The following is a 25,677-nucleotide window of genomic DNA, read 5'->3' on the forward strand; positions in this document are numbered from 1 at the left end:
ACGTTTAATAATGATCTTTCTTCTCACTTAAGCTTTATTCTGTACACTGCTTACTTACATTTCTTCTTTCTAGCTAAAGCTGGTCTTTACCTCGATACATTGGATGAGCAAAGGTTGAAAAAAATACAGGAACTTGAACGATTTGAGAGACCGAAAGCGGTTGAAGAGGAAAAACCTGGTCAACGACCGGTGTTCCTTACGGCTCTAACTAGTCTTGAAAATTTGAAAGAAGGAGATAGGGCTCACTTTGAATGCAGACTTGAGCCAATTAACGACCCCGATATGCAAATCGAGTGGTTCCTTAACGGTAAAAAGATTAGAGCTGGACACAGATATAGAACGACTCATGACTTTGGTTATGTCGCTTTAGATATTCTTTATACTTATTCTGAAGACTCTGGCACTTACATGTGCAAAGCTACCAACAAGCTGGGTGAAGCGGTTAACACTTGTACTATGAAGGTTGCAGGTATGTTTATATATGTATGCGTTTATAGCCTAGTATAACTATGATGTGCTATAAAAAGGTAACAGACACTTAATTAATAATCGTTGCAGGTCACAGAAGTATCATCCTGGACACTCAACATCCCAATGGCCTTGAGAAGATCAGGCAATTAGAGGCACAAGGTCATCACACCAGGATGGAAATCGAAGAGCCCACGATCAGTATACCTAGGTTCGTCACTGAGCTTAGAGGAACAACTCATGTATATGAAGGCCAAACTGCGCATTTCGAATGCCAGGTTGAGCCTATTCATGATCCCAACTTGCGTATTGAATTTTATCACAATGGTAAAGCCCTGCAATCTGCCTCACGGTTCCATATCACTTTTGATTTTGGTTATGTGTCGTTGGATATCCAGCACTGTGTGCCAGAAGATGCAGGTGAATATTCTGTAAAAGCAATCAATGCTCTCGGACAGTGCACATCCGCCATATCCATGACAGTAACCGCAAAAGGCAGTATTATAATGGAATCACAACGTCCCGAGGGTCTGGAAAAGATCCGGGAACTAGAATCTGTGGAGCCATTCAAGCGGCCTGAAATTCCAGAACCGGTCACAAGGCAAAGACCTGTATTCACTCAGCCACTTCAAAACATTGATAACATACAAGAAGGACAAACAGCACACTTTGACTGCCGCCTAATCCCAGTCGGGGACCCGACTCTTAAGGTGGAATGGTTCAGAAACGAGAAGCTCATCGAAGATAGCTCCAGGATTACTAAGACCCACGATTTTGGTTACGTATCAATGACTATTACTCACGTGCGTGACGAAGACGAGGGCGTGTACATGTGCAGAGCCTCAAACCTATTAGGAGAGGCAGTTACAACTGCTGCCATGAAAATTAAGAGTAAGTCTAATACTTAACAAAACAATGTTTATTTATTTATGTATAAAACGATGCAGATTTCTAAAACCCGCAACTTTTACATTTATAGCTAAGGCAGCCATACAAATGGAAACTCAACATCCCGAGGGCATGAAGAAGATTCAACGTCTTGAAGAGCCTTCACAGAGAAGACCTGATGAACCTGAGAGAGAGTTTGAAAAGCCCATCTTTACTCAAGTTCTCACTGGGCCTTCGGAGTTGTGGGAAGGACAGCATGCTCACTATGAAGCGCGCGTGGTGCCAGTAGGCGATCCTAGCCTTCGATTTGAGTGGTACATCAATGGTGTTGAACTTAAAATGGGTAAGTAGCATTTTATTAGAAATTACTTTTTCTAGCAATATTCGAGGAAGTAGTTCGCTGTTGGTGATGTTTAGTGTAATGTGTCATTTTTTTACAGGATCAAGATTCCGTACGACGCATGACTTTGGTTTTGTAACTCTGGACATCAATTCCGTTGTTGCGGCAGACGCTGGTTTATACATGTGCAAAGCTATCAATAGAGCGGGTAGCACAGTGTCTTCGACGTCCCTAAAAGTTAAAACAAAGTCTACTATTGTTGACCAAGCAATGCGCCCAGAATCTTGGGAACAGATTCAACTTAAAGAAGCTGCAATGAATAAGGTTCCTGAAATGTTTATTGACTCCGGTGTTCAACAAGCGCCGATCTTCACTACTCACTTAAAGAGTTACGACAAACTCGTTGAAGGTCAACATGTGTACCTCGAAGCTCAGGTCGAACCACGCACCGACCCGAACTTAAGAATAGAATGGTTTAAAAATGGAATATCTTTAACAACAGGTTCAAGAATCAAGAGCACATTTGACTTTGGCCTAGTAACACTGTCCATTAACGGTATCAGAATCGACGATTCAGGTATTTATACATGCAAAGCAACAAATCTAATGGGAGAGGCTGTTTCTACTTCGTCAATTAAAATTGAAGACCGTCATTGGCTCCTTGGAGAGTCCCTTCATCCTGAATCATTGGATAGGATTGGGGCATTGGAGCAACCTAAAGCTGCCAAACCTGAATCTCCTGAGCCAACTTACGAGATTCCAGTGTTTATCTCGCATTTAAATAATATTGTTTGCAAAGAAGGTGATAACATTCACTTCGAGTGCAATGTCGAGCCATCTAGAGATCCTACACTGAAGATTGAATGGTTCTTCAACAATAATCCACTTCCTTCAGGTACCAGGTACAAGGCAACACATGACTTCAGTTATGTGTCATTAGACGTCACACACACGTACGAAGAAGATTCTGGAATCTACACTTGCAAGGCTACCAATAGCAAGGGTTCGGCTACTACATCTGGTTCTTTGAGGTGTACTGGAGATAAACATATTTATCTTGATACACAACATCCTCAGGGCAAATCTGGTTTGGAAGCCGTAGAACAGGCCGAAGAGGCCAGACAAGCAAAGGGTAGACGATCCTCCGTACCTGACGCAGACTATCCTAAGCCCGAGTGGGTCGTTCCTGTGGCTGCTGAGCATCAATTAGTCGAGGGTCAATCACTTCACCTCGAGGGTCAAGTTGAACCGAAGAATGACCCTAATCTGAAAATTGAATGGTATTTCAATGGTAAAGTATTACAACAGGCCTCGCGGTTCAAACTAACTAGTGATTTCGGATTTGTGACATTAGATTTAATTGACGTGTATGAAAGAGACAGTGGTATTTACACATGTAAGGCTTTCAACAAAAAAGGTGAAGCATTTACCTCATCTACCATTTTCTGTACCAGCAAGGCTAACCTCATTGAAGGAACACAACATCCAAAGGGAACTGAAGGACTTGAAAAGATTCAAAACCTTGAGGACTCTCTTCGAAGAGAACCCGGCCAGAAGCCTGATGACGATACTGGAAGGGCCCCTGAATTCACAACGGTATTCCAAGATATAGTAGATATTAGCGAGGGACAGATTGCCCATTATGAAGCTTCACTGATACCGACTGGTGACCAATCGATGGTCATCGAATGGTTCTACAATGGAAAAACAATTGAAGCGAGTCACCGTATTAGAACCGTATACGCTTTTGGTATGTGTGTTCTTGAAATTTTAGGCACCAAGACTACTGATTCTGGCACATACTCTTGCCGTGCTACTAACAAGTGGGGACAAGCTGAAATCAGTGTTAAACTGGAGTGCGTAGATAAGAGCAAGGGACAAAAACCGAGATTCACTACACACATTCAAAGTGTCGAGGGCTTGAAAGACGGTCAATCGGCTCATTTTGAATGTACGGTTATACCTGTCGACGATCCCGACATGAAGATTGAATGGTATCACAATGGTCAACTTTTGCGTCATTCTACAAGGATCAAGACAGTTTCTGATTTCGGTTTTGTCGTGATGGACATAGCGTACACGCAGAACCACGATGCGGGAGAATACGTTTGCCGTGCTTACAACAAATATGGCGAGGACTTCACCAAAGCTACAATAAGTTGCTACAGTAGAAGCGGAGTTTACTTGGAGAGCTTGCAGCCTGATTCGCTAGCGAAAATCAGAGAGTTGGAGAATTTGCACGGTGCGCAGCAACAAGCGCCATCCACTCCGTCTGCTGAGCCACCGAAGTTCCTCACACAAATTCAGGACGTAACTAAACTGGTAGAGGGCCAGAGTGCTCACTTCGAAGCGAGATTGATACCTGTTGATGACCCAGACCTTAAAGTTGAATGGTTTTATAACGGCAAGAAACTTCCCCATGGACATAGGTATAGAACATTCCATGACTTTGGCATCGTTATATTGGATATATTATACTGCTACGAAGAAAATTCTGGTGTGTACGAGTGTGTTGCGACCAACAAATTGGGCCGTGATTCAACTAAGGCTACGCTCAAGTGCACATCAAAAGAGAACTTGATCTTGGACTCGCAACTCCCGCGGGTAAGTCATTTAAATGCATGCATACGTAAATTGTCATTCTATGGAACTTGCTAACTATGTAAACAAACAAAGCGCCACATTGATATTGTCTCTGAATAATGAATTTACTAGTGACTTTTGTTTATATAGTTAGCAAGTTCAATAGAACGAGACTTTAACTGGAATTGCTAAAAGTTGATATTTGTTTTAACTTCATTTTTATCTTCTAGGGCATGGAAGGTGGCTTAGAGAAGTTACAAACGTTGGAAGACTCGATGATAAGAAGGAAAGATACCGATGTTCAGGAGGAAAGAGGAAAGGCTCCCGTATTTACTGTACCTCTATCTAATATCGAAAACCTGCGAGAAGGAGAAAATGCTCACTTTGAGGCTCGTCTTACACCAACTGATGATCCTAACCTTAAAGTACGTATTTTAAACACATATTAATAATAAAATATTACATTGCATTTTTGAACTTCATAAAGAGAAGAATCGTGGAAAGTATGGGGCCCAATACATTCCACTACTCTTCTCTTTCCGCACAGACTCTATTCTTCATAACTGAAGCAAGCATTACATACAAAATGACTTTTATTAATATTTTTTACGTTTTTTTTTTTAGGTTGAATGGTACTGGAACGGTAAATCACTAAAGGCTGGCTCAAGATTCAGGACGTTCTGTGATTTCGGATTTGTTATTCTAGAAATCGCACCCACTTATCCAGAAGACTCTGGTGAATATTTATGCCGAGCTTACAACAACTATGGCGAAGCTGTTACTACGGCTACTATGAAGGTGCAAGGCAAGCGCAATATCATCCTTGAATCGCAATTGCCCAAAGGCATGGAAGGCACTATTGATAAGATAGCAGTACTCGAAGGATACACTGGCACAGTAGACTCGATGTCACCTGAGGTGGAGAGCGGAAATCCGCCAGAATTCATAACCACTCCTTCTGATCTCATTTTGACTGAGAATTCTTCAGCTCACTTTGAATGTCGCTTGGTACCAATTAATGATTCTAGCATGAGAGTGGAATGGTACCACAACGGAAAACCGTTATTGACTGGTTCTAGAGTAAAGACCATCAACGACTTCGGTTTTGTCATTCTGGAAGTTGGCGGAGTTTATCAGAGAGATGCTGGTTTATATACTTGCAAGGCAACAAACCGTCACGGTGAGGCGACCGTCTCATGTAAACTGCAAGTCAAGGGTAGACAAGGCATTGTTCTTGAACCTCAACTGCCATCTCACTTCAAATCAGGTACTGAGAGTATTCAAAGGCTTGAAGAAACTTTGCATAAGCGCGAGGAGATTATGTCCGAAGATGAAAAACCAAACCCACCGAGATTCACTGTGGAAATCAAGGATAACGTCGATGTTCCTGAGGGTGGACCGATCCACTTCGACTGCCGCGTAGAACCTGTCGGGGACCCAACAATGAGAATTGACTGGTTCCACAACGGCAGGCCATTTGCTACTGGCTCTCGCGTACACATGCTGAATGATTTTGGTTTTATTGCTCTAGATATCGATTATATCTACGCACGTGATTCTGGTGAATATACCTGTCGAGCCACTAACAGGTGGGGCTCTGCCACCACTACGGCAAAAATTACATGCAGCGCCAAACGCGATATTGTTTTAGAGTCGCAGCTACCACAAGGCATGAGTGGCGAGAAAATCAAAGAGCTTGAGAGAGGTCGCGTGAGTGATGTTCCCAAAGACGAGCCTGTGGTCAGCTCTCCGCCTAAATTCATTACTCAGATCCAAAGTCATACCGTAGAAGAATCAGAAGGCGTACGATTTGAATGCCGCGTAGAGCCCAAAGAAGATCCAAAACTAAGGATTGAATGGTATCGCAATGGTAAACTGTTACCTAGTGGCCACAGATACCGTACCGTGTACGACATGGGATTTGTGTCTCTCGACATTTTATATGTGTATGCTAAAGATTCTGGAGAGTACATGTGCAGAGCTGTTAATGATTTCGGTGAAGACTTCACAAAGGGCACCGTTTCGTGCAAACGTAAGTGTACCAATATTTCGAATTTCTGTAACACTATGCTTGCGGTAAAACAGGATATTGTGTAAGAATTAAGTTGTTTATATTACGTTGTTTATATTTCAGAGCTGCCAGATATTATTCTTCAGAACCAAGTACCTCGAGGAATGAAGAAATCTGAAGCATTGACTCAAATGGAGGCTACAATCAAGAAGTATACGTCTGAAATATTCTTAACTGAAGATGACTTGTACGACGCTGATAAGAAACAGCCTCCACGATTTGTGACACAGATTCAAAGCCAAACGTCTCTAGTTGAAATGGAGACAACCAAATTCGAATGCCAACTGGCCCCTGTTGGAGATCCTAATATGAAAGTAGAATGGTTCTTTAATGGCAAACCGCTACTTCATAGTAAGTACAATACAAGACATGTTAACTTTACGTCTTTGCGTAAAAGTATTTATCTGCTACGTCTAACATATTTTCGTTTTGCAGAGAATCGCTTTACACCTATTTACGACTTCGGTTACGTCGCAATGAATTTCGGATGGGTGTATCCCGAAGACAGCGGTGAATACGTCTGTCGAGCCACCAATCTCTATGGCATGGACGAAACCCGGGCTATAATCAAAACCGCTGGCAAACCTGGCATCGTTTACGACTCACAACTACCAAAGCACATGAAGAGTATCGAGAAAATCAGAGAGATGGAAGCGTCGTGGCAAGTGTACGTACTTAAATTTTTTTAAATAAATATTTTAATACTATTGCCTTACATACTTTAAGCCGCAGCATCTCTTTAATTATTACCACGTTCAACTTTGTTTTAAGGAACTAATGGATACATTCTTAGAACAAATGAATGCAAATCGCTGATGGTGTTTTGAGTGCAAATTAATAGTTTTAATAACCTACATGTGTTTGTGTCTTTATACGGCAGAATATATTAAAGTTAACATTTCAGAGCTCCCGAGCAAGCAGTTGATATGGAGAAAGCCCGCTCTCCGCCAGTGTTTGTCAGTCGTCCGGACCCGGTAACAGTCGAGGAAGGCGAATGGGCAAGATTCTGCTGCCGTGTTACGGGACACCCGAAACCGAGGGTTATGTGGCTTCTTAACGGAAACACCATCGTTAACGTAAGATTTTTTTATTTCTACTTATTTTACAACAGTAGTCCTAACAGGTAAAATACTTACCAATATTTGTATATTTGCTTTTTAGGGATCAAGATACAAGCTGACTTATGATGGAATGTACCACTTTGATATTCCAAAGACGCGTCAGTACGACACAGGAAAGATTGAAGTGGTTGCCAGAAGCTCAGCCGGCGAAGCGGTAGCAACAAGTGAACTTAAGGTTATTCCGAGACACGATGACTACAGAGGCGTTCTGAAAAACGCTCCCCGACGTGAGTATAACAACATATGTAGGAAAAATACGGATGCGAATTTAGCTTACAATTTTCTTAATATCAATTACTTCGAGTTAAACTATAATTATTGCATTTTAAATCGACTCAGCCGCTTTAACACACATAACTCACGCACACACCTACAGACCGCTTAAGCACAAATAAAACCCTTTGGCTTTCCTTTGCCCTTCCTTTTCTGTCCTTAAAAGAAAGTGCAGCTAAACCACCTGCTTCTACCGGCTTACCATCGGCACCTGTGAGAGGTATGTCTTGAGGTTAAATTGGTTGCTCTACACTCTAAATTGATTCTAATATGATTTGTTGATTCTGTACAGCTTGGTATGATGAAACGACACAATATCAACGTACTGAAACTGAATTGGAGAAAACTTTCGAAGAGAGACAAACACAGCAACGCCAGGGCACCATTGACCATAGACCCGAGTTGAAACAAAAATTGCACAAAGAACCCGAAACTGAGTGGCAACAATCCGTAAAGAAGAAGAAGAGTGAGGAATACTACAACAAACTCCAAGAGTTAGAGAATGAACAAGTTGTAAAGGAAAGCAGGCTGCGAGAATCGACACACCAGTATGCTATCCCCGGGGAGAAGGTTGTGAATGCTTCTGTTGCTAAGGGAATGGCACAGAAATATGAAGATACTTTGTAAGTCTTTCTACAGTCTGTGCGTTTAACTTGTTGCAATTATCTGTACCAAAATCCTTTTTTAATTATTAATTCCTTATATAAAATGTAAACCATTAATTTGGACATTAAATCATATTTATATGGCTTACTGAAGATTAACTTGAGACAGAATAAATAAATTTATTATAAAAAGCCATAAACCTTTGTCCAATAAATATTTTTCAGGATCAAGGAAATTTAAAACATACTTTAAAATGAACTTCGGAATCAGTTCATCGACTTAAAACCTAAAGCCGTAGACTGGACGCAAACCGCGCGCGGCGCGGCGAGTGGCAAATCACGGCCTTGATTTCCCGCTCGCCGTGCCACGCGCCGCTTGAGTCCAATCCGGGGCCTAAACAATGCCTACTTATACATTTTAAGTGGTTAAACAATATTCAAAGTAAAAATGTAAATGTTATAAATTTTCAGGGAGCAGTCTGAACAAGTGGTTGAACAGAAACAAGTAACGCAAAAGAAAGTTGTTCAAAAGCCAAGAATTCCGGATCCATCCGAGTCAACCGTTCATGGCAAGGAAGTGCATGTAGCTAAACAGAAACAGGTACAGAAAGAGGTTGTCGGTGACACGGAAATTACCCGTAAAATCACATCCACTGAGACGACTGAGGTTGAACACAAAGCCCAAACTCAGGAAAGGGTAGTAGAAGGTCCAGTCAAGCCTAGCAATCCACCAGTTTTCACCAAGAAGATGCAACCCTGCAGAGTATTTGAACAGGAACAAGCTAGGTTTGAGGTCGAGTTCGACGGCGATCCACTTCCTACCATCAAATGGTACAGAGAGAACTTCCCGATCAAGAATTCGGCAGATTTTCAGATTCATACTTTCAGCACTAAGTCTATTCTTATAATAAGACGAGTTTTCATTGAAGATTCGGCCGTATTTTCTGCTGTTGCTGAAAACAGAGGCGGAACAGCTAAATGCAGCGCAAATCTTGTAGTTGAAGAACGCAGGAGGCAAGGCCGAGGTGGCATCAGCCCACCCAGTTTCACATTGACGGCCCAAAACGTTAATGTAACTTCTGGTCAGCTAGTGAGATTCGACACCAAGGTGACAGGAACCAAACCTATTGATGTTTACTGGTTGAAAAATGGACAGAAAGTTCAACCTGACATAAGAAACAAAATTTTGGAAGAAGACGGAACCTACACTCTTCTGATTCTTGAGGCGTATCCTCAAGATTCTGGAAAATACGAATGCGTAGCTATTAACACTGCTGGAGAAGCAAGATGCGACGCCGAATGCTACGTCAACGCTCCTGCCACGAAAGAAAAACCAAAACCTCAAACTAAAGCCGCAAATGCACCTCCGGAAGTTATTGAACCGCTGAAAGACAAAGTTGTTGCTGAGGGACAAGCTATCGAATTTAGCTGCAAAATTATTGGAAAGCCGACACCTACAGTTCAATGGTACAAGGGAGATAAGCTAATTAAACCATCGAAGTACTTCCAAATGTCTAGGGCAGCGGACGAGTACACACTACGCATATCTGAGGCTTTCCCTGAAGATGAAGGAGATTATAAGTGTGTGGCGTTTAATTCTGGTGGACGAATAACTGCCGCTGCAAAACTGAAAGTTTCCCAGCCAGATCAAGCTGACGCCTTGCCCACGCTAACACCATTACGTGACGTCACTGTAAATGAGGGACAGCCGGCGCAGTTCAAGACTGTCATTACAAGCAAGGTCAAACCAACCATTCAATGGCTACGTGAAGGCGCGAAAATTCCGGAAACTCCCGATTTTCAGGTGGGATTTTAGTCAGAATTCTTATTTATATCAATTTTAGTAATAATAGTAATTCGAGTCATGATAAAGTTAGGAATCAATCAATCAATCAACCATATTTGCAATAGAAATGCAAATACAATTATAATTATGGTAAACAATAAAATCGTAGTCTTTTAGTTCAATCTCAATTTAATTGCGGCGTTGTGTAAAATGTTATCGAAATATTAGAGATTACATTTAGTTGTCAAAAATTCATTCTTAGGTATATGATTCAATCCATTTGACGAGATGTTTTTGTCTACATTTCCAGATGATCCACGAGGGCAACAACGCTGTTCTGCTCATCGGAAGCACGTACGAGGAGGACACCGGAATCTTTACTTGCCGGGCGATCACCTCCGCGGGCCAGGTCGAGACCTCGGCAAAACTAGTCGTCAAAAGTAAGACATAGATACAGGCAGCGAGCTCGCGTCGCGCACTTTTAATCCATTAATGTAGTGTTTCTTTGTTCCAACTCTATACCACAATGAGATCGGGTGAAAACTACTATTGTAGGTATCTTTTAAAGTTGACAAGCGTTAGTACCATGAATCCATGAATCGCTTTACACAATCGTAGCGGTTACCGCAATAACTTTCGCCCGCTTAGACGACCCCGCGATCGCAGTCGTGGTGCCATGACAACATACGACGCGAACAGACCACGCCCGGCCCGCGCGGCAGCAGGTCTTGACGCCCGCACCGCCGTCGCGGGCCGCGGCAGCCGAACCGAGCGGACCGCCTCCTCTCCAGCGCGCAAGCTAACAATCTTGATTTGCAAGTGGACTCAGTTGTAAGATTTAACTCAGTAGTATTATTTGGGCGAATTTCCGCATCTAACAATGCTGTACATTCTAGCTTTTTGTGTAAATAGCCGTAGACTTTCGACGAGGCAGGCGGGGTGCCGCCAAGGATGATGCAGCCGCGCCGCGCCGGAAGACGATGTATTTGGACACACGTAACATGTGATTAACACGAACACGAGACACTCTACGTCTGTTTTGTTTTGCTTTTACCGCTACGATGTTTACTAAATGATGTACCTATTGTCGTTGAAATTGTATATTAGAATCATTACGTAATATCCAAAACGTGTCTTTGGGCGAACCGTCCAATATCCAAATGTATTTTTCACCCAATACTCTTTGATAATAATTTTAAGCCTGAGCTGATAATTAATGATTTATTTGGCCTTATTAACATTAAGAATCGAAAAGATACTCTATGCTTTTTGTGTTGGGATCTGACCTGTGAAAACTATACTAAGATGATCTCAGTGTTGTATCTTGTTTTCGTTGACCACTTTAATGTAAAATTTATCGAGGCCGACAAAACTGGAGCTTGCGTTCTAATATGTAAACCAAGTGATAATGTTTCGTATACTTTGTAAATATTAAGAAATGGCAACATAATATTTGCTATTAGACGCAAGTTCCTGCTGCAGCTTTATCCTTAAGCATGAATCACCGTTTTTTTATCCAGTTCGTCTATATTTTGGCTTTAATCGAATAATAAATGTCACACCTAACAAAGTTGCACGCAAGCTGCGATGTGATTTGCGGCGTATCTAACAGCTACGACTAACTTTGTCTGTGTCCGCGTTGCTAAGTACGGTCGGGGTGGCCGGCGGCGCCGCCGCCGCCACGGCCGCCAATCGCGGGGGTCACAGTGGCCGGTCGTCGGGGTCGGCATATCGCGTTGGGGTCGTCCGTTTCGTTCGGAAACGCAAAGTTACTCGTGGTTGTCCCGCCACGCGCCTCGCGCCGCTGTCAACTTATTCCACAAAGAAACATAACAAAGTAATCCGCCGCTATAAGGCGCGACGCCCTCAATCAAAAGTACGCACGCATTACTTGCCTTGCCAGTTTCTATGTTTTGACATACACTGCCGATGTTGACCTAATATTTTCTGCAAGTACAAATCCGAATTGAATGAGATTTTATAGTTTAACGTTACAGTGATCTTTAACTTAGTTTGTTTTAAGTGCACGATATTATTTAAAATTAAATTGTGTTGTATGTTTCACCTAATTGTAATTAAGTTATTAGGCGTGGCAGTATTTTTTATCAATTAATATTTTTAGTGCCTATCCATATTTAATAATATATTTATAAATTAAATTTTTGTATGTTACCTTTATGTGAAATCTGTTTAATAAATGCTATAAATTAATTAAAACTTCGCATTATTCTACATACGCAAAAACGACTCTTTGAATGCCCGCATATGAGGAGTGACCCCGCATTTTGAGATGTTTTAGGATCAGGAGTTCAGCACACGACACTGACATCTCATCAAGTGTTCGCAATCAAATACATCAGGCCACCTACTTACCGATGACTGTTATCCATCATGCAGCTATCCCTGCTACTTGAAAAACTGCACTCGCTCAACTTCTTGAACTGTAACAAAACAAGAAGGCTCTCTTATTTCCAATGGACAGTAGACTGTCTGAAGGTATACCTAATAGGTACTGACAATTACAGATTTTAGACGAAGTTTCTATAGTAGCTAGTTTTATCAGACATTGTAGGTATGTTTATATATTTATTTATTATATTCCTTCATAATATTTTTTTTTCTATTAAAAAAAATCAAAAATTGTTTTGAAATGTACAATTTTAACTTGACTTACTAAATAGACTGAAACTTTGCCCCCTCTTCATATGGGGCATTTTTTCATATTTAAAAATAAAATTAATAACTTTCTATGTGTTTGGGATAGCACTTTTTCTAACCATTCCAAATTTCAAATCGATATTCTTTTAAGTAGTTTTCGAGATATTTAGCGATGTGACAGACAGACGGACGGACAGAGTCGTACTAAGGGTTCCTTTTATATCTTTTTGGTACGGAACCCTAAAAAGATACAATAGTACTTAGGTACTAGTAAGTATTCTTACTGAATAAAGAATAATATAATTAAAGAATAATATAAAAGAATAATAGAATAATATATCAATGTGGAATTTATGTTTAAAACGTTTTTGGTATCATTTATGAAGATTATGTGCATACTAATTTCATACTTCATTGTGTTAACATTTATACTGGCAATAAATGTCCTTGAACAGAAAAGTGCCACGCCACTATGACGCCTCCTAGCAGGGAAGAAAACCAAAAAAAAGCCCAATTCCGAATAGATAAAGTGAAAAATAAATTCAACAAATAATCACTGTAATGGAAAGAAGAGAAGTAGAAACATGCAGATATAATAATATAATATATCTTGATGGATAACAGCACAAAAAGCTTACCTACACAGTACACATAAACAGAAACACGCATTAAGCGTCGAGTGAAAATTTATAAATAAAAAAATGTTTTTTTAACTTTTGTGATCATGTTATGGTACATGGAATTTGATAAAGACTGTAACTTTTCCATATTTTAGTGTAGTTGTTTTTTTTTACCCAAGGTCCCCATAAAAACAATAAGCGTATTCGCTAGACACTTGCGCCAACGAGCGTGAATCCCGAATTTAAGATATTCGTTACAAAACGCGCGTTAAACTATTCATAGGTACTGTAACTAACAGTTACTCGGTACTTTGTCTAAAAGTCTTCTAGAAATCGATTTTCGCACAAGCCATCTCGAATATGGGTAAATTTGGTATTATTGCATTCAGTATGATGCCCTAAACACAAATATATGAGATGACAAGCGCGAAAAGGTAGGATTAACTAAGACGTTATAAAGTCGGCGGTACAAAGAAACATTTTTTTTCTTTTAAATATTCCATATGGCATATTAAATGAAAGGGCATGTTGAGTAGATTACAAATATATACTATAACATTTTCACTATTTGGTTTAACAATATTTTTTTTGCACGATGCAGATTTTCTTTAAATTTTATAAAATCCGTAGATTTTTTGTAAATTTTCGCTTGACCAATTTTACACAACTCTTCACATACCTACCTACTAAACACTCTTCTCTGAAATCTAAACCACTCCGAGCGTTTACACTCGTGCCAATAATGTGCCAAGTCATCTTGTCTCCACTCTCATCACTGCGAGTGAGTTGACCCAGTCGCTAGCGAATTATGGCTACGATAAACTCATGGTAACAGTTAAGGTTCTATCTGAGCATTTTTTCTGTAAAGTGATACACTCGACTTTTTTTATAAGGTAGTTAAATTTAATCTTAGTTGTAGTCACCTGATTCCATCCTCCTAGGAGAAAAAAACGTGTCCCTAAATATTCATACATTTACGTGCATTTATTTTACGTAGGTACGTTTCGTTACCGCCGTGCAAAGTATTTCATAAATGGTACAACGGAATGGAAAATAAAACTTGGGACGCTTTTTTTTCTCCTTTTAGGATCGAAATAGCTCGTGATATTGAGTAGGAAAACAGTTAAATTTATCTATCATAGAAAAAAGTCGAGTGTATTCACTTTACAGAGAAATGCTCAAAACACAAGACTGAAACTGAAAATCATAAGATTTGCGCCAATCCAATATTTGGTTCACTTGATGCAATGGTAAGAGATTGGTCTTCAAGCTTATGGGGTTTTCAGAGTTCAAAATAGCCGCCGAGGATTGCAAATAATCTTGCGCGTTGGTATTAAGGTACCACATCTTACAATGTCCCAAAAGGGTTAAAACTACCAATACAAATACTTACTACTGAGGAATTCTAGGTAAACCTGTCATAATAGATATTGCGATAGTTGAGGCGTTGTCAATTATTCAATGTTTATTTCAGCCAAGAATACGTGAGCCACAATTACAAGGAGAAAAAATGTTACAAAATTAGTACTGTTCAATTTAAATGAATAATAATAAGAAACATAACAAGTTCATTTCTGGTTGGGTTTGCTACCTGTTGTAGCACGTATTATATAAAATAGAACTGCTGATGACCACAATATTATGATAACATTTTAGCCGCTTAATTTTTGTAGTCGTATTCATTTTTGTTCAACGATATATATTCTTTTTTAAATGTTGCCTACCCTTATATAATGTTAATGCAGGTTTCCCTTAGGTAGAGTGTGAATTTTTTAAGCAAAAGGTATATATATCTATCTACCATATTGCCGGTTGTCGTGACGATTTTGAATATTTGCGGCAGTAGGCCTATTGACAAACAGACGTCACCTTTTGTTTGCAAAAGACACATGATTAAGCTGATGGGTTATATACGAAAGAAAATATACGACTAAGGAATTGTATGCCTAGCGCTGGCTAAATCTAATTTTGGCATGAGTGGAAACGCGCTTACAATGAATACTCTGCTATTGTCACTAAACAACAGAATGAACTCTACCTTCTTTCAACTTCTGCATTAACCCCTATTAATTCAGAATTATACCAAACGACAAGTGCAATCTGAAAACACCAACGTTTCCTGTATGATGGAATCAGAGCCACATCTCAATAAAGTGACACGTGTAGAAGAACTAGAAGATACAGAATACATTGTTTGCCTACTTCTAATGTCTATGCCAAGTTTTAAATGTAGCATTATTCGGCCGGCCCAGTGCCCATTTGGTAGCCACGCCATGTTGAGTATGAATATGGGCTTGGTATTTTTAGGTAAGTGGAATAAATCTAATATCTAAGCACTCTAACCAGTCCGACGAAGGGGTTACCAACAAAGTACATATACCTACGTCGGTATTTTTTTGGTATTTATGTTCTACGCCAAGGAGACAGGTTTGAAGGCGAAAGAGAAAAGCAAGCTCTTAAAGTGGTATGCTGATAACCCTGGCAAGGCTATGTTGTGAGACTTAACCATACATCACAACGAAACATGGGATAAAGTAAAAGGAAATTTCAAACAAACCAAGCGTATAGAAATACTCTTTGGTAAATACTGTATCTTCTGTTATTGTAGCAAACGGAACAAGGTAAGTAAAATACGCCAAGTTACTAAAAAAGTCCGGCTCATTTCCCTAACAAATTTCAAATACCTATAAGTAGTCCCATCCGAAACAAAACATGAAACTTGGCATGCATATGACTAGGTAACAAAAAAATAGACAAGAAAGCAAGTGAATGCTCTCTCTCCCAAAATATTTCTGAAATATTTGCCTTGGAACTCTTCGAAGTACAGGTTGGACCATCAAGGTGACAGTCCATTTCCAACCGCAGCTGCACTACTGTTCATTTTACTATGGAAATTGACAGTAACAGCGACGCGTTCAGTACCAGTAGTGCAGCTGCGGTCAGAAATGGACTGTCACCTTAAATAAGTTGAGAATTGAATCGACCGGGAATGGAAAAATGCAGGGTATGTGAAAAGAAAGAGTAGCCATTAGGAATTTAGCAACATGCTCATTTCCCCGAGAATAATTAATATTGTGCGCGCGAATATGTTTATGAGCCGTTTTGCTTGCACTTCCCCATATTTCTATCAGGTAAGTAGTTCAAATGAGATTTAACCAGCGAGTTATATATGTTAGGGCGAATTTGCTTAGGGAGGCAAGGCATTTCATTATATTATATAGGCAACCGCGCAGTGATGAAAGTTTTGATTTTATCTTATTTATATGGGGTGTCCATGTAAGACCACTATCTAAAACAAGTCCTAAGTATTTCTCTTCCGTTGATTTTTTTATTGGTGTACTATCGATAACGAGCTGTAAGTCCTCATTTTATTTTTTATTTTTTGCCTTAAAAAGTATGTACTTAGCTTGTTCTTGTATATTTATTGTAAGTAGATTATCTTGAAACCAAGCATGGAGGGTATTAAGATCTTCTTGTGCCCTTTTTTCAATATCGTCGACCGATGATCCGAAATAGAATATACAAGTATCGTCCGCATACAAACTGATTTCTCCATGTAATTTCAACTCACAGATACTATTAATATATATTAAAAAAAGAAGTGGCCCGACAATCGATTCCTGTGGGACGCCACATTTGATTGGTTGAGGAGAACTAATATGGTTGTTAATTTTGACAACTTGGGTCCTGTTGTTTAAATATGACTCAAACTTTTACTTGTTGAAAGTGAACAGTAAGTAGGTACTAGATGTTCACTTTCCAGAGTAAGACCAAATGTTTTTTAGAGAAATTTTATCCTGAATAATAATACTATCGATTAGTACAATAAAATAGGGAGTGTTTGTTTTCTTTTTATTTTAGTTGGTTCGAGTCCCGGGCGAGGCAAGCGAGTTTTAGAAAATCTTTGAATGCAGTTTTGTTTCTTTAAAAAATAAAGCAATGTCTCCTTTAAGTAAAATGAGCCAGCTTAAGGATTTAAGGTAGTTTCCCTCCAGGGCCCGACTTATCTTTCCACACTGTATATGAAGTTTGTGCATCGACTTCGTAATCACTCTGCTCTATTTTCGATTAAAGTTTGAAGCTCAGCGGTTATTTGCCATTGTTTGATTGAAGAAGAATCTTATTTATTTATTTATTATATTTATTTGCTGATAATGCCAGCATACCAACTATAATATTTACTACAAAACTTGTGGAGCAACTTTCTGTTAAGACTAAGAAGAGTGATGATCAGCAATTTTAGCATTTTCGTAGATGATTATTATTTTATCGAAATGTTTACAAAAAGAAACAAGTATACTGTGGTCTCAAGTGACTCGAGAACTACATAGGGTTCCATATTGTGCAATAGGGACAGGACGATGCCAATTGACAGAAGTGTGTATGGGTAGGCATCTTAAACTGACAACAGTAGTGATAGTAGGTAAAAGACTTCCTTGGACAAAAATATAAAATGGAGTCTTCATAACACAGTTTTAGCATAAATTAAGTTCGGCCGCTTACGCCGTTTAGGAGAATAAGACAATTGACTAATTCGTCGGCTGAGTATAAGTTTGTGCCATATCCATATTTGTGAAAAATCGTTTTTAATGTCTTCCTAAATAACAAAAATACCTATGCTATAATTGACACTAGTCGGTTTTTGTGAAAAAATATTTTATAATTTTATTACACTCTGTCAACATAAAATTATCACAAAAGTTTGACATATCCAAAACTTTTGTGTCATGTCATACTATTTGAGACAGCTCGCCTATACCCAAGAAACACACAGAAGCAGTACCTATTTATTTTCATAGTGTAATGACATATGGCATTCTGGTTTGGGGCAAAGCAGCTGACAAAGATAGGTACATTCGTTATTTACGATACAAGTGCGGAAAGTAGGAAATTCGCAACGTATTAAATCGACACGAGTTGTGAATTACTTATTCGCACGTGTATCATACAAGGTTTTACAGTACATATGGCCCTTTACATTTTGGACATAGCCACAGAAAGTAGCATCATATATGTACTGTAAACTATATGTGTGTTGTGTTACAAAAGAGATCCATTCGTTCTATATACAACTTAAGGGCAGGTGAGCCATTAAGAGAACTCTTTAAAGATATTAATAGGTTAAGTAACTGTATATTCACAATATATATCTATGAGTTGGTACTTTATAAAAAAACCTAGAGCCATTCACTAAAAATTCTGATGCCCTTAAATATAACCTACCTAAAAATATCTGAACACACACTCTAAAGCTTTGACAATAGAGGTGTTTGAGCACCTTGGCCACTTCGATATATCTATGGCGGCTGGACGTTGAAACCTGTCTACAGCTTGGCGCCCGGGTTTGTTCTCGTGCTACACTGACGTCGACGTCCGGAGACATCACGGTCTCTCTTGTCAGAAGACCGCGGGCCGCTTAACGACGGTAACTTGCCAGCGTCAACGTTCGGGCACTTCTTGAGCCGCCGGGCATTATCACAGACAAGAGACCGGATGGGGTGTCATCCCTCTCGTATCCACGGAACATCTAACAGAGCCGGCGCGGCTACGGCTACACATGATGCCAACAAAAACGAAGATACTTAAGTCTCGGCGCAGACTCACAATTCCGTTTCCGTTCCGTTTGGGGTTGAGAACTTCGTTCCGTGGGGCCACAGCGCCTCGCCAATGAGGGTTCTAAGAGGTTGGCGGACGTTACGCGAATCTATCAGTCATCATCATCTTCCTCGCGTTGTCCCGGCATTTTGCCACGGCCCAGAGGAGCCTGCCGCTTGGCAACTAATCCCAAGAATTGGCATAGGCACTAATAGTTTTTACGAAAGCGACTGCCATCTGACCTTCCAACCCAGAGGGTACAACACTAGGCCTTATTGGGATTAGTCCGATTTCCTCACGATGTTTTCCTTCACCGAAAAGCGACTGGTGAATATCAAGAGATATTTCGTACATAAGTTCCGAAAAACTCATTGGTACGAGCCGGGGTTTGAACCCGCGACCTCCAAATTGCAAGTCACACGCTTTTACCGCTAGGCCACCAGCGCTTCTACCAGTATTTGACATATTAACGTTGGTTTGATATACGGGTACTACCTCGCAAAACAAATTAAATTATAGGTACCAAAAGAAATCATGAGGATTAGGAGTACGAGTATGAATTTATAAGTTTCATCCTCTAGCTAGACGTCTCTTACTGCTTAGTTTTTCAATAAAAATATTAATATAATGCATATCAGCATGGATTAAGGTGCATGTCACCCTGCAGACTAGACAACATAAAGTTAAATTTGTGTAAAAACTAACCAGTGGTTATTTATTATGCCATATAAGCTAAGTTTGCATGAGGCATTTATCTGCAATCAAAGTAAGTACTTACTAGCTTATTTAACGTCAGAAAAAATGAATCGCGTGTTAAATAAAATAGTCCTCCTCAATTGAGTAGACAACAAATATAATTAATGTGTCTTTCTTTCTGATTACAGAATCCCGAACAGTTATTTCAAGAAAAAAGTTCCAAGAAAAAAAAGGTGCTGATCAATTTACGGTCGATCAAAAAACAACGATCAGCAAAGCATTATATCAGTCAACAGAAGAATCCAATATTTTACGACTTGAAAACGTACAAAATGTTGAAACTAAAACTACCGCGGTTCCTTGGCGCACCAAGAGAGTGATTGAAGAATTGAAAAAAGAAGAAACTTCCGAAACTGTAAACTGGCGTAAACCAAAGGTACAGGAACATCAGGAGGATTCTATGCAGCAGGTGACTTTTACCGAAGATGCGAATATATTGACTGTTGATAACAAAGAAGTTATTGACAAAACGAAGGTAATCGAAACAAGGCACTGGAGAAAACCTAAACATCAGGACATACAGCAAATCGAAAGCATAACGACATCTGAAGATAATAATATACTAGCAGTTGACAAAACAATGGTCACAAGCGAAACCGTAAAACAAGAAGCAGAACCACAAGAGCCAACCAAGCGACGTTCATCAGCTTTCCAAGAGCAAAAACCTGAAACTGTACCGTGGACTCAAGAGAGCATCAAATTACGTAAAACTAAAGTAGATAAGAAAGAAATAGAAAGAGAAAAAATAGAAGACGTCACATTAAAACAAGTTCGAAAAACGGCCACACAGGACACTATCGACAAAACAGTCATCGAAGATTCTAAATCGGAAGTTATCGAACAACTTGAAACCAAACAGTGGAGAAAACCTCGAACACAGGAAGTTCCTAAGCATGTTGAGGATTATACTTCATCTGAGGATGCCAACATACTAGCAATTGATAAAACAATTAAAACCGCCGAAAGCGTAAAACAGGATTCACTCGAGACAAAACATTGGCGCAAGCCTCGTTCTGAACCTAAACAAGAGGCAGATATACCCGAAGAACAAACACAAGAGTCAATAAGACGAAAATCATCAGCATTCCAGGAGCAAAAACCGGAGGCTGTGCCGTGGACTCAAGAAAGCATAAAATTGCGCCCAACACAAGTTGAAAAGAGAGAAATAGCAAAAGAAAAATTTGAAGATGTAACATTAAAACAAGTGAAAAAACCTTCGGTAGCAACCTTGCTCGAACAAGATGAGAAGAACACTGTTGATAGAATAATCACCGAAGACACAGAAATTCTGCACGTTGATAAATCAGAAGTCATTCAACAAGAGGATATTGAGCATCGAAGAAAACCTCGTACAAAGGAAGTAAGTAAGCATGTCGAAAATATCATTTCGACTGAAGATACTAACTTACTTGCAATCGACAAAACAGTTGATGTGGCGGAAGATGTAAAATCGGAACCACTGGAAACTCAACATTGGCGTAGACAACGATCTGAACCTAAACAGGACGTAAATGTACAGGAAGCACAACCACGAGGGCCAACAAGGCGGAGATCATCTGCTTCCCAGGAGCAAAAGCAAGAAACTGTACCCTGGACTCAAGAAAGCATAAAATTACGCCCAACAAAAGTAGAAAAGAAAGAAATAACAAAAGAAAAATTAGAAGAGGTTACACTAAAACAGAGAAAGATGTCCGTAGAGACACTTGTAATAGAAGAGTCCTTAACACGCGAGGAAGACACAGTTATATTAGAAATACCAGCTGACACAGTAACTAAAGATGGTGTTGCACTTAAACCCATTACAAGACAAAAAGTAAAGCAAGAAAAACCTACCGAAGAAGATCAACCTGAGGAGGTTTCATGGCGCGGTAAAAGACGACCTAAAGAAGAACAGCCTTCTGAAGAAGTGGTGCTTAAACCAGTACCTAAACAAAAGCTTCTCGAAGAGAAGAAACCCGAAGATGTCCAACTTAAACCAATTAAAAAAGAGAAACCGATTGAAGAGGCACAACCCGAAGAGGTATCCTGGCGACAAAAATGCAGACCGAAAGAAGAACAGCCCTCTGAAGAAGTTGTACTTAAACCTGTACCTAAACAGAAGCCTGTAGAGGAAGAGAAGAAACCAGAAGAAGTGTCACTTAAGCCAATCAAAAAAGACAAACCTGTTGAAGAAGCACAGCCAGGGGAGGTATCTTGGCGGGGAAAACGGAAGCCAAAAGAAGAACAGCCAGCTGAAGAAGTTGTACTTAAACCTGTACCTAAACAGAAGCCTGTAGAGGAAGAGAAGAAACCAGAAGAAGTGCAACTTAAGCCAATGAAAAAAGACAAACCTGTTGAAGAAGCACAACCAGAGGAAGTACCATGGCGAGGCAAACAGAAGCCAAAAGAAGAACAGCCAGCTGAAGAAGTTGTACTTAAACCTGTACCTAAACAGAAGCCTGTAGAGGAAGAGAAGAAACCAGAAGAAGTACAACTTAAGACAATGAAAAAAGACAAACCTGTTGAAGAAGCACAACCAGAGGAGGTATCATGGCGAGGCAAACGGAAGCCGAAAGAAGAACAGCCAGCTGAAGAAGTTGTACTTAAACCAGTACCTAAACAGAAGCCTGTAGAGGAAGAGAAGAAACCAGAAGAAGTGCAACTTAAGCCAATCAAAAAAGAAAAACCAATTGAAGAGACGCAGCCAGAGGAGGTATCATGGCGAGGCAAACGGAAGCCAAAAGAAGAACAGCCAGCTGAAGAAGTTGTACTTAAACCGGTACCTAAACAGAAGCCTGTAGAGGAAGAGAAGAAACCAGAAGAAGTGCAACTTAAGCCAATCAAAAAAGAAACACCGATTGAAGAGACACAACCAGAGGAAATATCTTGGCGAGGCAAACGTAAGCCAAAAGAAGAACAGCCAGCTGAAGAAGTTGTACTTAAACCGGTACCTAAACAGAAGCCTGTAGAGGAAGAGACAAAACCGGAAGAAGTGCAACTTAAACCAGTGAAAAAGGACAAGCCAAAACCCGTTGAAGAAATTCAGCCGGAAGAAGTTTCTTGGCCTACAGGTAAAAGGCGACCTAAAGAAGAACAGCCTGGCGAAGAAGTTCTACTCAAACCAGTGCCTAAGCAAAAGCCTGTCGAAGAAGAAAAACCGGAAGAAGTGCAACTCAAGCCAATCAAAAAAGACAAAACTGTTGAAGAGGCACAGTCAGAGGAGGTATCATGGCGAGGCAAACGGAAGCCAAAAGAAGAACAGCCGGCTGAAGAAGTTGTACTTAAACCGGTACCAAAACAGAAGCCTGTGGAGGAAGAGAAGAAACCAGAAGTGCAACTCAAGCCAATCAAAAAAGACAAACCTGTTGAAGAGGCACAGCCAGAGGAGGTATCATGGCGAGGCAAACGAAAGCCAAAAGAAGAACAGCCGGCTGAAGAAGTTGTACTTAAACCGGTACCGAAACAGAAGCCTGTAGAAGAAGAGAAGAAACCAGAAGAATTGCAACTTAAGCCAACCAAAACAGACAAACCTGTTGAAGAAGCACAGCCAGAGGAGGTATCATGGCGAGGCAAACGGAAGCCAAAAGAAGAACAGCCAGCTGAAGAAGTTTTACTTAAACCGGTACCTAAACAGAAGCCTGTAGAGGACGAGAAGAAACCAGACGAAGTGCAACTTAAGCCAATCAAAAAAGAAAAACCGATTGAAGAGACACAACCAGAGGAAATATCTTGGCGAGGCAAACGTAAGCCAAAAGAAGAACAGCCAGCTGAAGAAGTTGTACTTAAGCCGGTACCCAAACAGAAGCCTGTAGAGGACGAGAAGAAACCAGAAGAAGTGCAACTTAAGCCGTTAAAAAAAGAAAAACCAATTGAAGAGACGCAGCCAGAGGATGTATCATGGCGAGGCAAACGCAGGCCGAAAGAAGAACAGCCGGCTGAAGAAGTTGTACTTAAACCGGTACCTGAACAGAAGCCTGTAGAGGACGAGAAGAAACCAGACGAAGTGCAACTTAAGCCAATCAAAAAAGAAAAACCGATTGAAGAGACACAACCAGAGGAAATATCTTGGCGAGGCAAACGTAAGCCAAAAGAAGAACAGCCAGCTGAAGAAGTTGTACTTAAGCCGGTACCCAAACAGAAGCCTGCAGAGGATGAGAAGAAATCAGAAGAAGTGCAACTTAAGCCATTCAAAAAAGAAAAACCAATTGAAGAGACGCAGCCAGAGGAGGTATCATGGCGAGGCAAACGCAGGCCGAAAGAAGAACAGCCGGCTGAAGAAGTTGTTCTTAAACCGGTACCTAAACAGAAACCTGTAGAAGAAGAGAAACCGGGAGACGTACAACTCAAGCCTATAAAGAAGCAAAAGCCCAAGTCTGTTGAAGAAGAACAGCCTGAGGATGTTTCTTGGCCTACCGGCAAGAGACGACCTAAAGAAGAGCAACCAGCGGAAGAGGTCGTCTTAAAGCCAGTGCCTAAACAGAAGCCTGCAGAAGAAGTAAAACCGGAAGAAGTACAACTCAAGCCTATAAAGAAGCAAAAGCCCAAGTCTGTTGAAGAAGAACAGCCTGAGGATGTTTCTTGGCCTACCGGCAAGAGACGACCTAAAGAAGAGCAACCAGCGGAAGAGGTCGTCTTAAAGCCAGTGCCTAAACAGAAGCCTGTAGAAGAAGTAAAACCGGAAGAAGTACAACTCAAGCCTATAAAGAAGCAAAAGCCCAAGTCTGTTGAAGAAGAACAGCCTGAGGATGTTTCTTGGCCTACCGGCAAGAGGCGACCTAAAGAAGAACAACCAGCGGAAGAGGTCTTGTTAAAGCCAGTGCCTAAACAGAAGCCTGTAGAAGAAAAGATACCGGAAGAAGTACAACTCAAGCATATAAAGAAGCAAAAGTCGAAATCTGTTGACGAAGAACAGCCTGAGGATCTAAAACCTGTTAAAAAGGAGAAATCACTAGACGAAACTAAAGAAGAAGAAGTCCATGTTACAACTACAAAGAAAGAGAAAAAGATAGCCAAAACACAGCACATAGTTCAAAAAGTCAAGGAAGAAATTGTAGAACAAGAAAATCTTCAACCAGAGCTTTTCGAGAAGATAGAAGAAGAAGAGAAACCAGAGGAAATACAGCACAAAGTTATCAAAAAGCAGAAAAAGATCGCCAAGAAAGACGTTATACAGGAAATAATTGTACTAGATACACAGGAAGATTCACAGCCTCAGATCGAAGAAGAAGATACGACAATCGTAACAACTCAAGAAGAAGTAGACCAAATTCAGCCAGAAGAAAAACCTGTAGTGACAGTACAAAAGCGTGTCAAAAAGGAGAAAAAGGTTGCTAGGGAAGAAATCAAAGTAGACGAAATCATCACCGAGGACCAAACACAACCAGAAACAGAGATTGAGGAAAAGAAAGAAGTGGCTGCACCAGTGAAACCAGTCGAAACATTGCAAGCGGAAAAACCCGAGGAAGTAGAAACTAGAAAAAAAGTTCACAAAAAAGAAAAGGTTGTAGAGAAAGTTCAAGTCGAAACAGTTGTGCTAGAAAAACAAGAACAACCTGTACCCGAGGCTCAAGAAGAAGAGATTACAACAGTCGTAACAACAGAAAGGAAAAGAACGAAGATTAAGACTAAGAAGCCGGACAAAAAAAGTAAGTTCTTTAATCCATTCTGATAGGCCCGACACAATCCATGCAGAAATAACGTGCATCGAATACATTTCTCAATTTCTGTACAGTACTGTAAGGAAGAGGAAGTATGGAAGTTTTTCTTAATTTTAATATTAGCCGAAGTCAATTAAAGGCATAAATATAGTTTGGCAAGAGTCACCTGTCAGTGGGGCAGAGAAAATTGTACAGTCATTTTCTTCTTATACTAGTATTATAACCCCAAAAATAATGAGTATAGTTTTTTTTTTATTATACTGTTACTGACAGAAAT

At 40.1% G+C, this 25,677-nt stretch overlaps 1 protein-coding gene across 1 annotated transcript in view; it reads left to right on the forward strand.

Annotated features, from left to right (window-relative positions):
• LOC134661746 (titin) overlaps positions 1–25,677 on the forward strand; it is a 122,220-nt gene that overhangs the window by 38,180 nt on the left and 58,363 nt on the right. The window contains exons 9-22 of the mRNA XM_063517928.1: positions 74–469; positions 559–1,359; positions 1,448–1,699; positions 1,797–4,300; positions 4,510–4,704; positions 4,904–6,311; positions 6,414–6,701; positions 6,786–7,017; positions 7,255–7,426; positions 7,512–7,698; positions 8,037–8,367; positions 8,821–10,153; positions 10,446–10,575; positions 19,893–25,388. Of these exons, the coding sequence (XP_063373998.1) occupies positions 74–469; positions 559–1,359; positions 1,448–1,699; positions 1,797–4,300; positions 4,510–4,704; positions 4,904–6,311; positions 6,414–6,701; positions 6,786–7,017; positions 7,255–7,426; positions 7,512–7,698; positions 8,037–8,367; positions 8,821–10,153; positions 10,446–10,575; positions 19,893–25,388 (13,725 nt within the window). The remainder of the gene's footprint in view (positions 1–73; positions 470–558; positions 1,360–1,447; positions 1,700–1,796; positions 4,301–4,509; positions 4,705–4,903; positions 6,312–6,413; positions 6,702–6,785; positions 7,018–7,254; positions 7,427–7,511; positions 7,699–8,036; positions 8,368–8,820; positions 10,154–10,445; positions 10,576–19,892; positions 25,389–25,677) is intronic.

Source organism: Cydia amplana, chromosome Z (genome assembly GCF_948474715.1).
Source record: "Cydia amplana chromosome Z, ilCydAmpl1.1, whole genome shotgun sequence".
Classification (NCBI taxonomy): Eukaryota; Metazoa; Arthropoda; class Insecta; order Lepidoptera; family Tortricidae; genus Cydia; species Cydia amplana.